We start from the raw sequence: 14,203 nt of genomic DNA, 5'->3' as shown, positions 1-14,203 counted from the left end.
GCCTGTGCTCTCTCTCTCTCTCTCAAATAAATAAAAATCTTTTTATTTTATTTTTTAATTATTTATTTATTTTTTATTTATTTATGATAGTCACACACACACAGAGAGAGAGAGAGAGAGAGAGGCAGAGACATAGGCAGAGGGAGAAGCAGGCTCCATGCACCGGGAGCCCGACATGGGATTCGATCCCGGGTCTCCAGGATAGCGCCCTGGGCCAAAGGCAGGCGCTAAACCGCTGCGCCACCCAGGGATCCCTAAATAAAAATCTTAAAAAAAAAGAGAGAGATTTTGAGATGGTTATGTTAGTTACACACACACAGGCACAAACGCACTCTCAGAATAGATATGCATGTGCACTCACATACATACCACACATGCACTTAAGTGCATGCACACACACATGCATTCACATATGTACATGCACACACACCATAAATGTGCACAGATAGACCAGCACATACAAATATATATACTCATACATGTGCTCCCATACACCTAAAGCCACCTACCTGTTGCTACCGTCACCCTTTTAATAGAAGACTTGTGAGGACACTGGCCACTAACCCAAGGTGATCTATGACAAACCAACCGTCCCGTAGTGCTACCACATGCCTCCCTAACACACCAGCCCTTCTGACCCTGAAATGTGGATGTGAGGTCGACCAGAACTCCCCCTCCTTCTGCTGACATACAGTTCCCACCATCTCGATCTGATGGTCAGTGGGAAACTACTACTAGGCCGTCAAGGCTGGATGCCACCTAGCATATGGCTGTGAAGCCCTGTCTATGCAGAGAGACCTCTCTATGCCCTCTCCATAGGAGAGGCCTGAGGGTTGGGGGGAAGCTCCTGATGGTAACAGAACTGTCTGGAAGCCTTTGTGAAATACACCTGCTGAACCCTTAAGGAGCTCCTGCCTTCCAATCTGTGTATCAAAATCTCAAAAGAATGATGATGGCTGTGGGCACATGGGTAGCATGGTAGCCGTCCCAGTCAGGTCAGACCCACCAAATCAGCTGGCCCAAAGGGATTTGGCCCAAAAAGCTAAGTCCCCAGGCTTTTGATTTATTAAGCAACATAAATGGGAAAGCACACATGTTCATCTTCGTTCTTGGCATTTCAGTGTTTGTTTTCAAAGGTTGGACACCTACCGAGTCAGTGAAAAAGTCCGAGTTTTACCAGTAATGGTGTGTTAGTGGCTTTTCCTCATCAGAAAAACAAAATCATTCTGAAGTGGAGAAAGGTGCCATCATCGCAGGCCTAGGAAGTTCTGAATGCTGTCAAACACTGTCCATCCTAGTGGGGAACCGGTGCTTACCTCGTGAGCTGTCGGCTGTGCCAAGAAGGGCAGGCGCTGGCAGAGGGGAATGGAGACGCTGACGTTTCTGGGTGGTTATCGGAGAACTTGGTGGCATGCCAGGAGTGAGGCCTCCAGCTCACCTCATTCTTCCTGAAAAAGAACGTAGACAGCTCAGGGATTTCGAGCAAAGGGCGACCCCGTGCCAAGACGGGAGTGAAACATGGAAGTAAGTCACAGCAACTTCTGTATGATTTGTAGGCTTCACTGCCAGGTGCTTCCCACGGTCTCTGGACATGAATACAGTTCTTCCATTTTTATTGACGCAAAACTCACCCTAATGCAGAGTGAGAATCACGGGCTCCAAAATGTGAACGAACCCTTATTCTTCAAAATGTATTCAAAGGTAAATAACCTTGTCTTTGTCTTAGCCACCAGTAGGGCCCAGACCAACTCTTGAATCTTTATGGTTTCAGCGTACCTGTGCATATAGCCCTCGGCCTCCTTGAGGAAAAGAGCTGGCACTGGAGAAGAGCCCAGAGCATCCCCAGCTCAGCCAAGTCAACACACACTTTAGGCCACTTCTATTCACTCACTTAACTAAGCAAACCCAGATATCTGGACATGAACTAAGACTGGTAGATGTATATCCATTCCTTGGAGCCACGTGGAGGGTTTGTGAAGTCAGCCCAGGGTCCTCATTATGGGAAGATGATGCCCTGGACCAACAGGCTCCGGAGGTGGTATGCAGCACCCGCCTGCGCTGCTACTCCGGGGCCCCCACCATCCCACGGGTGGCTCATTAGCTGTTTGGCTGCACTGCCTGGGTGTGAGATGGGAAGTTTGGTGGGAAATCTGTACAGCTGCCATGTAAATGTAACAGAGCCTTCAAGAAAAGGCTGCTACATGAGGAGGAGACCCACTCACACTTGGTTCTCCCACTCTCTACTTCTCCAATTTGGGATAGAGCTCGCTTGCTCTGGATAGCTTCCTGCCCCATCAAGGACATGGAAAGAGCTCAAAATGATCCTCGCTCATTTGGTACCTGACAGCAAACATTCTTCCAAGTGGGCAAAAACATTAAAGGATATGACACGATAAAGGATATCAAGGAAATCTGAAAAGCATTTGTAACATAAACCTGACAACTCATAATTCATGAAGAAAAATATCTGGATGGCAAAATGTGGAAAGCGTTGACTTCAGGAGATTCCCCGTGAACGAAAGCATGAAGCAAATTCATCACACTGCAGAAGTAAAACCCAACCGTACCTCATAGAGTTTCTCAAAATCCTCGTAAGGAAGGCTCTGGCCACGTGAATTTCATTTTCAGATGGCTTTTTCTGTGCTATCATGTCCACAATTTCTTTCATCTTCCTTTATGGTTAATCAGTGAAGGAAAGAAACTAGACTGAGAGCAGAGGCAAAGGGAGACAGATAAAAAAAGGAGGCTAGGAAAGGAAAAGGCCTCCTACTTTGTGGCCACATCTTTCCATTCTCCGGCTGGCAAGACTAGGCCACGGGCTGGCTCACTGGGGCAGGCAGTGGAGCTCCAAGAGTAAAAGCCTTTCCTCCTTGTGAAGATAACACAGATACACGTCTCTTTCAAGACATAGTCAACAATTACAGTACGAATTAGGGGCTTTAAAAAAAGAAGAAGAAATGATAACACAGTGGAAAGGTCACCCCTGGAATGAGGACGTCATGACTACTGGGCACACTGATGTTTTCTTTAAAACATACGAGCTCTCGCCAGGTCCTCTGAATTTCCTAGCGCATAATGAACGTATTTGGCAAGGTTCCAGCTGCTTTGTCAGCCCCTCTGATTGCCTAAAACGGCTGGATTCGCGTTGATAAGGGAGAGGAGGACGTTCATGGTCACAGTCCTGTGATGCTGGACAGGCGGGTTCTGGGGACGGGCGCTCTGGCGCCACCTAGTGTGCCCACACAGTCACTGTCCCTCTGGAACAGACACAGGAGCAGCTTTCCGGGCCTCACTGTCACTAGACTGGGGTGTTTTTTTTTTCATACAAGACACACACTCAGGTGGCTTTAAATCATCCAGTTGCTGCAAATGTGGGGGCCACAGGTCACACGGTGTGCCAGCACAGAGGAACACAAGGCCCCAGGGTGAGGGCCCGGGGGAACCCACGCCACACTCGGTTCTGTACCCACCCTGGCCACCTAGCAGAGCCATGGGCATTACAAGTGTGTAAATGCACGACGGGCGGGTAGCAAACCACTCCCAAATCATTCCTTCCCCCTGATGTCTGCGGAGGTCCAGATGGCCCGGTGGCAAATATCAAACAGGAATGAACCCGGAAGCCGCCAATCCCATGTTTCCTCCTTGTGCACAGTCAGATGTAAGCTGACTGGGGAGACCAGTCAGGAAGGCCCTTCGGGGAAGGAAACCCACACAGGGTGATCTCCGGCCTTGGAAGTATCCAGGAGGGGCGGATGCGAGCACAGCTCACTACCGCTGCGAAGGCCTATACAGCGCACCCCAGATGCCCAAGGTCCTGCGTCTCTGCAGGGCGGCATGGGCGGGGATGTCATAGACTAAGACCAACAACGTCCCACACTGGGCATGGAGCCCCAGAATCCCAGGGGCAATGGAAGTCGGTCCACAGTCACACCAAACTACAGTCATCCCAGTGTATAGGAAAGAAATCTTTATTCAAATGGCTATTGATGTTCGGAATCCTTAAAATGCATGCTTATTGCAGAAAATATGGAACACGGGACACCTGCGTGCCTCAGTCAGTTCAGCATCTGCCTTCGGCTCAGGTCATGATCCCGGGGTTCTGGGATCGAGCCCCACATTGGGCTCTCTGCTCTGCTGGGAGTCTGCTTCTCCCTTTCCCTCTGCTCTGCTTATATTCTGTCTCTTGCTCTATGTCAAATAAATAAATAAAATCTTAAAAAATATGGAACATTTGAAAATTAAGGGCAGCCCCGGTGGTGCAGCGGTTTAGCGCTGCCTGTAGCCTGGGGTATGATTCTGGAGCCTGAAGCCCGGGATCGAGTCCCATGTCAGGCTTCCTGCGTGGAGCCTGCTTCTCCCTCTGCCTGTGTCTCTGTGTCTCTGGCTCTCTCTCTCTCTCTCTCTCTCTGAATAAATAAATAAACAAATCTTAAAAAAAAAAAAAAGAAAATTAAGAAGCCACCAAGAAGACAAAGGAAAATAAGCCATGACTTAAAGATAATCACAGGTAATCTCTGTGCATGTCCTCCCATCTGTTTCTAGACAAGTCAGAGAATCTGCAGAGTCAGCAGGCTCACTGCGTTCTGCAGCCGGCCGGGTTCTGTGAGCATTCCCTCATGCCCTGGCACTCTTCCGACATGTAATCTCTAATCAGTGGTTAATATTCCTTTCATACAAATACTGAAAAGCCACAGTACTGACTATGAACACTGTCTGGTACTCCAGATAAAATTATTCATCCTAATGACAGTTCCCCTGAAGCCTTTCCCACAAATTACATACCACAATTAATTGATATTTACTTCAATTTTGAAAAAAAAAAAAAGTTTTATATGCTAGGTAGTCCTTGAGGGATTTTTGGAAGGACACGGTTTAGATCACAAATATGAAAAATGCTAAGCTATCACTGAAAATTAAGAACAAATCCAGACATCAGAAATCATTTTAAAAAAGGAATTATTAAAATAAATGCTTCAATGCAATAAAATGTTTATCACTCTCATAAAGAACAGAATCCCTTCCTTCCCCCACCCCACCCCCCAAAAGTCACATGAGTGTTGAGTTATTTTCATGACCTTTTAGAATGAAGCCAGCAGGCAAGCCTCACACAACACACACAGTCTGTGCCCGGTCACCACGAGCTCGGCCTGACGGTACCAGCCCCGCGGGGAGGGGAGAAGGGGCCTTGGCTTTGCGCGCGCACTGATGCCGTGTGCACAGTGTGTGGGGGCCTCCAGGCCATACTGGGGGCAGAGAACACTCCTGGGGGGGAATCAATAGTGACGCACTGGGGGCCCCCCAGGGGGAAAAGGCCTGGATTTGGGGTAGCGGGTGAGCTGGACAGTACGGCGATGCTCCTCAGTGAGCCCTTGAGTGAACGGGGCCAGCCCTACACAGGGGACCACAGGATTCAAGGACCAGAGGCCAGCATGGGAGGTGGGGTGGGGACGGGAGTCTGCACCAGAGGAGGGGCAACCACAAGCTCTCTTCTTATTCCTTCAAAAGGAGACAAAGAAAATGCACCACTCCACAAACACAAAATGAACCTTGCTCTGACCCTACAACTCCCAGTTCCTGCCAAGCCCAGGGAAGCCTATGTCCTGACGGGCCTCTCCCTCTGCTGGTCTATCTACCTCCTGCCAGATCAATCTCCTTGCAGCTCTGCTCTGGACAGCTCTTGCTCTCACTCCAGAACCTTCAGCTACTCCCAGCTGCCACAGAAGGAAGGCCAAGCTCCCACGTTCTCAAGGCATCTAGCCAAGCTATTGTGTGGAGTGTTCCCCGGGGCCAGCAGCATGGACATCTGCTGGGGACAGACCTGGCCAGGCTGATGCAATTGCACTCGCCTTCCTGGCCGTTCATATGCAAGCTCAGGTCCTGCACTGCCCGCCCCCAGCTACCTCGTAATCCCTCCCCCTGCACTCCTTTTGATTGCATCCCCTCTGCCATTCTCTTTAGGAGCCCTGGTACCACTGACCAGATATGTAGCTCAAATCTGGCTCAACCTTCCAAGGAAGGATCAACAGCCTATCCTTAAGAAAAACTCTGCTGAGATCTGCTTCCATTCCTCTTGACATCTGTTGGCTCACCACTTGTTAGAGCTTTCCTGGCCCATGCCTCTGAGCACACTCAGCAGCCAGCCAGCTCCTGGAGGGCAGGACGTAGCGGTATGATCTTCACCATTTGCCTGCAGTGCTTCTCACACGTTACATGAATGTACAAAAACATAGGTCAGAGCACTCTATAAATGGCAGAGAGTTCTTTTCCTGGGCAGTGATCAGACGACACAATGCAGTGGAAGGGGAGGTCATGCTTGATGGAATCTCTAGTCCTATGGGATAAGAGTCAGACAGTTCCTGCTTTTATACATGAGGAGAATTCAGATAAAAATTCCCTAATGGCCTCAGCAGCTGCAACTGATACAAGACATCAAAGCTGCATTTTCAACAGATGCCAGGCTGAGAAGCAGCATTCACACAGGATGAAAGCACCAGGGTTCCTGTCCATGAGGCCAGGGCACCCCTCATCCTTCCCTTGCAAGGGTGCTTCAGCAGAGAAAGCTGTGTGGAAATGTCATGTAAAGAACACATGCAGAACTGGAACGGACCCAAATGACTTGCTTTTTCTATTTCCTTTTATAATCCACAAACGTCAGAAAAAAGGGAAAAAAACCTCAGACTGTCCCACCCACCTGTGTTCTCAGTGTATTTCCCCAGCTGACTAACACACCAGTAAGTTCAACCCATGGTTTTAAAAGGGCGACGACCCAACTTCCTTGCTACAATTCAAGAGAATGGATTTTTTTTTTTTTTTTGGCAAAGAAACTCAGGACATTCAAATGTGAAACCATTAATAAAACTAATTATAAATAGCTCTAAGGATTAGCAACAGGGCTGATGAGTCATATACAAAAGAAACGAAGATAAGTAAAACATTCTCTGTGTGTCTTAACACACTGGAAACCATTGATGTTGCCACACTAAGTTTTATAAACATCACTAACGTGCTTTGCAACGAAAACACAATCTTAACTTTTTACCACTATCTACTTGACTTAGAAAATGAAATGTCTCACATCATTGGAAATTCATCTGATTAAATTGCTCAAACCATACACTAAGCCTAAATTTGAACAGAAGTAACTTTTCTTTTTTTCTCTTGATTTTATTTAATAAAAACAACAATGGAAAACAGCCTGAAGAAGTCAGGGTGTCTGTCCCTCATAAATCTCTGGGTCTACTCTGTTTAACAATAAGCATGTAGCAAACAGCCATAATCCCAGAAATGCTTACAATAGAAACTCTACCCCAGAAGTTGAGCAAATGACTGCAGACCACCCTCCTAAAGCACAAGATCTCACCGAGACCTGCCAACATCCCCACTGAGGCACAGCACGCACACATACACACACACACACACACACACACACACACACACACACACACACACTGTTTCTGTCCCAGGGAGAACTCGAGAGGGAAAGGTAAGAGGGACACAACCTGCGGACGTCCTAGCCAGCCCTGCACTCTTGCTGTATCGTTGTATGAAGCTGCTTCCAAGAATCTCTGTGCTCATCGGGGTCAGGGCGGCACGCAGAACCACCTGCTAAGGACAGCTCCAAGGAGCCAGGAGCAGAGGGGGAGCACAGCCCAATATGGGCTTGGAGCAAAATTTGTTGCAACTTAGTGACATCTGGAAAATGATGTGTGTGGCAAGAGATTTGCTCCAAGCAAGCATGGCTGTGGCTACTAGATGTGAAACTCCCTTTCTTCAAATATGTAACTATGCCCATAGCCAGGCCAACCCTTACAGCCTCCTGCAAAGAACCTCTATCTGTCCATGGGTGCTAATCTGCTTCTGAATGCAAGCTTAGTGGACGTAATTAGAGTCACAAAGAATTTAAGGCTGCCAGCAAAAGAGGCAGAAAAACACATGAATCAACCCTACTGATAATTTGGCCTTGGCAAAACTGCTTGCAACAGTTTTGTTTGAGTCTCGGTTGAGAGTAAGATGAATGAAGAGGTGGGCAGGTTACTTCCATTGTAAGCAATACTAGTATTACCATGCAAATTTGAAAGAAAAGCCAAAAGAACAACTGCAAGCTTTCCAAAATAAGGCATGATATTTAAAAGAAATTCCCCATAGGATATTTGAAATTATACATACTTTTAAGGAGCTGAACCTATGATAATTTGCCTCTGAAGTGAGAAGAAAGGAGGACTGTGTCCCAGCACTCCTCACGCAGAGCTTTCAGTGCACATTTTACAGAATCAGACACAACAGCCTTAACCCCAGCTCTGAGCAAGATGCTCTCCTTCCCCAACACACCGAGTGCATCAGGCGTCAGATGTTCAGCACCTCTCCAACAGCGAAGGCTCATCTACTCGGCCACCTGGATCAGGAAAACACAAGTGACTCGGTTTTTGGTCTTAACCTTTTCCAAGCACATCTGCTTAAGCCGCTATGGCTGCCCAGCAGAACAGCCCATGGCGCTCTGTGAAAATACCAGCACAGGATCCGCTGCAGACCGTCAACACTCCTAGGGTGGAGCCTGGACACCGAGGAGAAAGTGCAGAAGACAACCATAGGGACACACAAGGAAAGGTTACCACATCCGCCCCGAACTTTCCCATGAGTAGCACGTCCGTGGCCAAGCAAAGCTGGAACCCCAGAGTACCCAGGAGGAAAGACAAGGCAAGAACTTTCCACTCAGCCTCTCCTCATGGTACAACAGTTCTTCTGACTCCTGGGCAGACGCCCCCCACCGCCACCCCTCCCCACTCCCCTCCACGACTCACTGGCAGCGGATACCACCTGGGCATCGCAGGAGAGAACATATGTGCACCTGGAAGGGATCAAAGTTACAGTTCTTTGTTTCCAACTGATACTGCGCTCTGGGAGAAAGGAAGTGCCTACTCTCATTTGTCTGGGAAAGAAACTTTGCTGGGGAGAGATAATGATCTACACATATCTCCTGCTGCATCACCTTCCCAAGCCCCAGCTTCTAAGCGATGACAAGATATGCACCACCCATGCCCCATGAAACAAGATGCCATGGCTTTGTCGGATTGGCCCACCGTGATCCTTTCCTGGCTGCTTGATCCCTACACACTCTGAAATAAAACCAGCCTACAAAGAAAAGATAGATAGCAGGGGGGGTGCCTGGGTGGCGCAGTTGGTTGGGTGTCTGCCTCTTGGTTTTGGCTCAGGTCAGGGTCTTGGGGTTGTGGCATCAAGCCCTATGTCGGGCTCCACACCCAGTGACAGTCTGTTTGGGACTCCATGCTGGCTCTCCTCTTGCCTCTCCCCATCAAATCAATAAACACATCTTTACAAAAAAAAAAAAAAAAAAAAGGTAGCAGCTACCAGTAGCAGGAAGGAGTCAGTATGTGAACCACTACTTCATTTTATTTATTTATTTTTTTTTTTTAAAGATTTTATTTATTCATTCATGAGAGACACAGAGAGTGAGAGAGGCAGAGACACAGGCAGAAGGAGAAGCAGGCTCCATACAGGGAGCCCAACGCGGGACTCGATCCAGGGTCCCCAGGACCATGCCCCGGGCTGACGGTGGTGCTAAACTGCTGAGCCAACCGGGCTGCCCACTACTTCATTTTATTAATAAAAGTACGAGTAGGGAGAGGCACCTGGGTGGCTCAGTTGGTAATATGCATCTGACTCTTGGTCTCAGCTCAGGTCTTGATCTCAGGGTCCTGAGTTTAAGCCTCATGTTGGGCTCTGTAATGAGTGTAGGGCCTACTTAAAACAAAAACAAAACAAAAAAACCAAAAATTCCAAAAACTATGGGTATGGATTTTACAATAAAGTGCATACCCCCTGTCCCCACAACCTTCCAGAACCACCAAACCTGTACTGGCCTCTTGCAGTCTTCATCATAAATGCCACCCTTTCTTGGGGTACCTAAAGACGGGGCAGGTATCAGAATCAAGTTAAACAAGAGCTGAACAAGCTAGTTTATCATTGGCTACACTCTTGGGTAGGGCAACATAGGGTATTTATGTGTCTGTGGCTCCGTCTATGAATAATTTACAGAGTGCCTTTTTTAAACTGGCCACTTTTTTTTTTTTTTTTTTGGACGAGTGCATGATCTATTTTGGAGCTCTACAGAAAATGCTAGAGAATGCTAACTAATGTGTGAGACAAAAGTCTGATTAGTGGTTGCCTGGGGATGGAGAAACAGAATGGCAGAGTTTAAGCAGAAATTTAAATTTAGATGAAGAATACATGTTACCAATTTCAGAGAAAATTATTTTATTTTTGTTAAGATTTTATTTGTTTGAGACAGAGAGAGAAAGTGTAAGTGAGGTGAAGGGCAGAGGGAGAAGCAGACACCCCACCGAGCAGGGAGACTGATGCAGGATTCCATCCCAGGATCATGACCTGAGCTGAACGTAGACGCTCACCAACTTAGCCACCCAGGAGTCCCTGTCAAATACATTTAAAAAAAATAACATAAAGAAAAGTATGTCTGCACACACACACACAAAAAAGTGAACAAACTGCATGGGTTTGCTTTTATATCTTGCTTTATATATTCCTTAAAACATTAATTCCCATCTAAACTAGGTAATTGTTATGCGCACCCCTCATTTAAAGAAAACTGGAGGGGATCCCTGGGTGGCTCAGTGGTCTAGTGCCTGCCTTCAGCCCAGGGCATGATCCTGGAGTCCTGGGATCGAGTCCCACGTCAGGCTCCCTGCATGGAGCCTGCTTCTCCCTCTGCCTGTGTCTCTGTCTCTGTCTCTCTCTCTGTCTCTCATGAATAAATAAATAAATAAAATCTTTAAAAAAAAAAAAAAAAGAAAACTGGAGGGCTCCTGGTGGTTCAGTAGGTGAAGCATCTGCGTTCGGCTTAGGTCATGATCCTTGGGTTCAAGTCCTGTATCAGGCTCGCTGCTCAGCATGGAGTCTACTTCTCCCTCTGCTTCTGTGCACTTGCTCTGTTTCTCTCTTGTGCACATTCTCTCTCTCAAGTAAATAAATAAATCTTTGCAAAAAAGAAAAGAGAAAATGGGATATACAAATGCAAAAGCAGGGTTCTACATAGTGGCTCCCATAAATCCTTTGGGGCAAAAGTCTGATCCCTCTCCCCAAGAGTCTTTTACATAACTCGTCAGCTCCATCAGATGACAGGCCCCAAAGGCCTTCCTGGACTCTCTACTGACAAGATCTCTGTGGCAGAGATGCTTTGCTTTCAACAGAATTTAGTTTATTTTTTATATCCTTAAAGATGTTCCTCTAGGTCAAAAAAAGTTTCTATACATAAGGAATGATGCCCAACTTCACTCGTAGTGAAAAATGCCCACTTAAACACTGAAGCCATTTTTCACCTGTCACATTCAAAAAGAGAACAGAAACAAACTGAAAACGCTTCTGCTAGAGTGGATCTGAGTCTGAAAAGTGGTCTGAGAAACGTGGAGGTAGCTGTAATGGTTCATGCTGCACAAACCCTCTGATTCAAGTACCCCGGGGCTGGAAATGCACTGTAACGCTCTCTACGTAGGACAGGGACGCACAATGGGGTTCAAGGACACCACATAGCATAACACACCACATAGCATTCTGTGTGTTACATGTACCCACCAGAAGCACCACAGCTGTTCACTGAACGACAGCAGACGATCCAGACTGTGCAGCACCGTGGGGTCGTTCAGAGAAATCACGAGTCAGACTTTACTGCACACAACATAGAACAATCTCCACAGATACATATGCAAATACACAAGCACATATATAACTCCAAGAAGCTGGGGCACCCGGGTGGCTCAGTGGTTGAGCGTCTGCCTTTGGGTCAGATCATGATCCCCGGGCCCTGTGATCGAGTTCTGCATCAGGCTCCCTGCAGAGAGCCTGCTTCTCCCTCTGCCTATGTCTCTGCTTCTCTCTCTGTGGGTTTCTCATGAATAAATAAATAAATAAATAATCTTAAGAAAAAAAAAAAAACTCCAAGAAGCCCAAGAGATCAGTAGTGACAACACTGCTCTTTGGAGAGGCAAAACAGGGGTGCGCAAGTGACCTATTCCACCCCACGTGTTCCTCTGAACATGGGTACTCTACTAACTATGCCCAGGTATTGCTTTAAAAACTAAGTAAATGAAGAATAAACAGCTTTCGAGTATACTGTAGCCAGCATTCAAACACCCACCCTTTGTACGGTCATTCCTTCTGTCTTCATCACAGAGTAATGAATCAACCTCCTCTGGGGCCCTGCCTTGTACAGAACATGATGCCACAGTTGATGGTTTCCTGGGGACCCGACTTTCTGCTGAGTCCTGTGAACAGAGGCACACGGAATCCCAAAGGCTTCTCCTCTTTAAAAATGCAACAATCTCAAGAGTTCTTATTGTGATAAAACTCATATAGTACTTAGTATATGTGCTGCCGACGTGAGCACCCATATAAAACTTAAATGTATACTTAAATATGGTTAAGATGGTCAATTTTATGCTATGTGTGTTGTACCACAATATTTTTAAAAATTAAAACTAAGAATTAAGAATAGGGGGTGCCTGGGGGACCCAGGTGGTTGGGCGTCTAACTCTTGATTTTGTCTCAGGTCATGGTCTCACAATCCTGGATTGAGCCCCGTCTTGTGCTCCCCGCTCAGCAGGGAGTCTGAGGCTCGTCTCTCTCTCCCTCTGCTTCCTCGACCCCGTTCACACTCTCTCTCAAAGAAGTAAATAAATCTTAAAGAAACTGTAAGGAGGGATCCCTGGGTGGCGCAGCGGTTTGGCGCCTGCCTTTGGCCCAGGGCGCGATCCTGGAGACCCGGGATCGAATCCCACGTCGGGCTCCCGGTGCATGGAGCCTTTCTCCCTCTGCCTGTGTCTCTGCCTCTCTCTCTCTCTCTCTGTGACTATCATGAATAAATAAATAAAATCTTTAAAAAAAAAAAAAAAAAAAAAGAAACTGTAAGGATGGACATACACAGTTCTCTAACTACCTTTATGTGCTCCACTCAACTGGACTTTGTGGAGCATCTTCTCACGGCAGCAATTGCTAACATCACTTGTAACAGCAGTACTTCATAGTCTGGATGGTCTCTAATTCATTTCGGTAATTTCCCTTTGCTGAGTATCTGGGATCCCAGAAACAAAATCTGTGGGTGCAAGAGATGCCTTCTGAAACATGTTGCCAAACTACCCACCACAAAGTCTGTTTACTCTGTTTTCTAACTGGCATTAGATCAAATACATGCTTATTCCCCCACATTCTCACCAAGAATGGGCCCTGCTACTAGTAATCTCTGTCAAAACCTAGCATCTTGTTTTCAAGTCAACCTGCAGATTCCTATGGGAGACAAAGGAGAGCAGCAGGTCCAATGAGCCTGGAGACTGGTGAGGACACCTGAAGACACCTTGGTAAAGCCTAGCTCACCTCTGTGCACCAAGTGTCCCTTCCCGTCATTATCACCGCACCAAGTCCCATAGAGTTCTGTGAGAACACAATCCTACCTTAGAAAGGCCATTAATGTGACCACAAAGGAATAGCCATAGAGTATAACAGCATCTCTCCCACCTCATCCTCTCCAAAGGGTTCCCAAACTTTGCTGATTTACAAAGAGGATAGTCTGCACCACTTAGGAATGAGGTTGCTAATTCAGTGTGGCAACGAACGAGTTTTTCCTTCCTTGTTTCTGAGCCTCCTCCTTGGATATGGTGAGTCCAAAACAAAAAACAAAAAAGACTAAAGTCCTTTGGGAATACACCTTCAGGCCTGTATTAAAAATTGAAGTAAATAGGACACCTGGGTGGCTCAGCGGTTGAACATCTGCCTTCAGCTCAGGGTGTGATCCCAGGGTTCTGGGATCAAGTCCCACATTGGGTTCCCTGCGCGCTGGAGCCTGTTTCTCCCTCTGCCTGTGTCTCTACCTCTCTCTCTGTGTGTCTCTCAGTAGTAAATAAATAAATAAATAAAATCTTTATAAATAAATAAGTAAATGCTTGAGGCCATTTATTTAAAAATATTTACAACCAAGCTTGGAAGGACTGCATTAATTCTGAAAAAAAAGAGGGGGGTCGGGGGGGACACACAAACACTTTACTATAATTACCCATCTACAAAATGCAAGGTGGAACATTTGTTCTATATGAAGATAACCAATCATAAGTAATTTCATGGCAGGGGTCCAGGAGAACTGTTGTAGCTCCTGTGTGTAAAAACATCACATCCCTAATTCCAC

At 46.8% G+C, this 14,203-nt stretch overlaps 1 protein-coding gene across 2 annotated transcripts in view; it reads right to left on the bottom strand.

The window, feature by feature from the left end:
• Positions 1-14,203, bottom strand: part of SHROOM2 (shroom family member 2) — a 143,501-nt gene that overhangs the window by 57,752 nt on the left and 71,546 nt on the right. For both annotated transcript variants that reach the window (XM_038586792.1, XM_038586793.1), the window contains exon 3: positions 1,317-1,448. In XM_038586792.1, coding sequence (XP_038442720.1) covers positions 1,317-1,448 — 132 coding nt within the window. The remainder of the gene's footprint in view (positions 1-1,316; positions 1,449-14,203) is intronic.

The sequence above is a fragment of the Canis lupus genome, chromosome X (assembly GCF_011100685.1).
Source record: "Canis lupus familiaris isolate Mischka breed German Shepherd chromosome X, alternate assembly UU_Cfam_GSD_1.0, whole genome shotgun sequence".
In the NCBI taxonomy this organism is placed as follows: Eukaryota; Metazoa; Chordata; class Mammalia; order Carnivora; family Canidae; genus Canis; species Canis lupus.
This window is presented reverse-complemented; position numbering and strand designations above follow the sequence as displayed.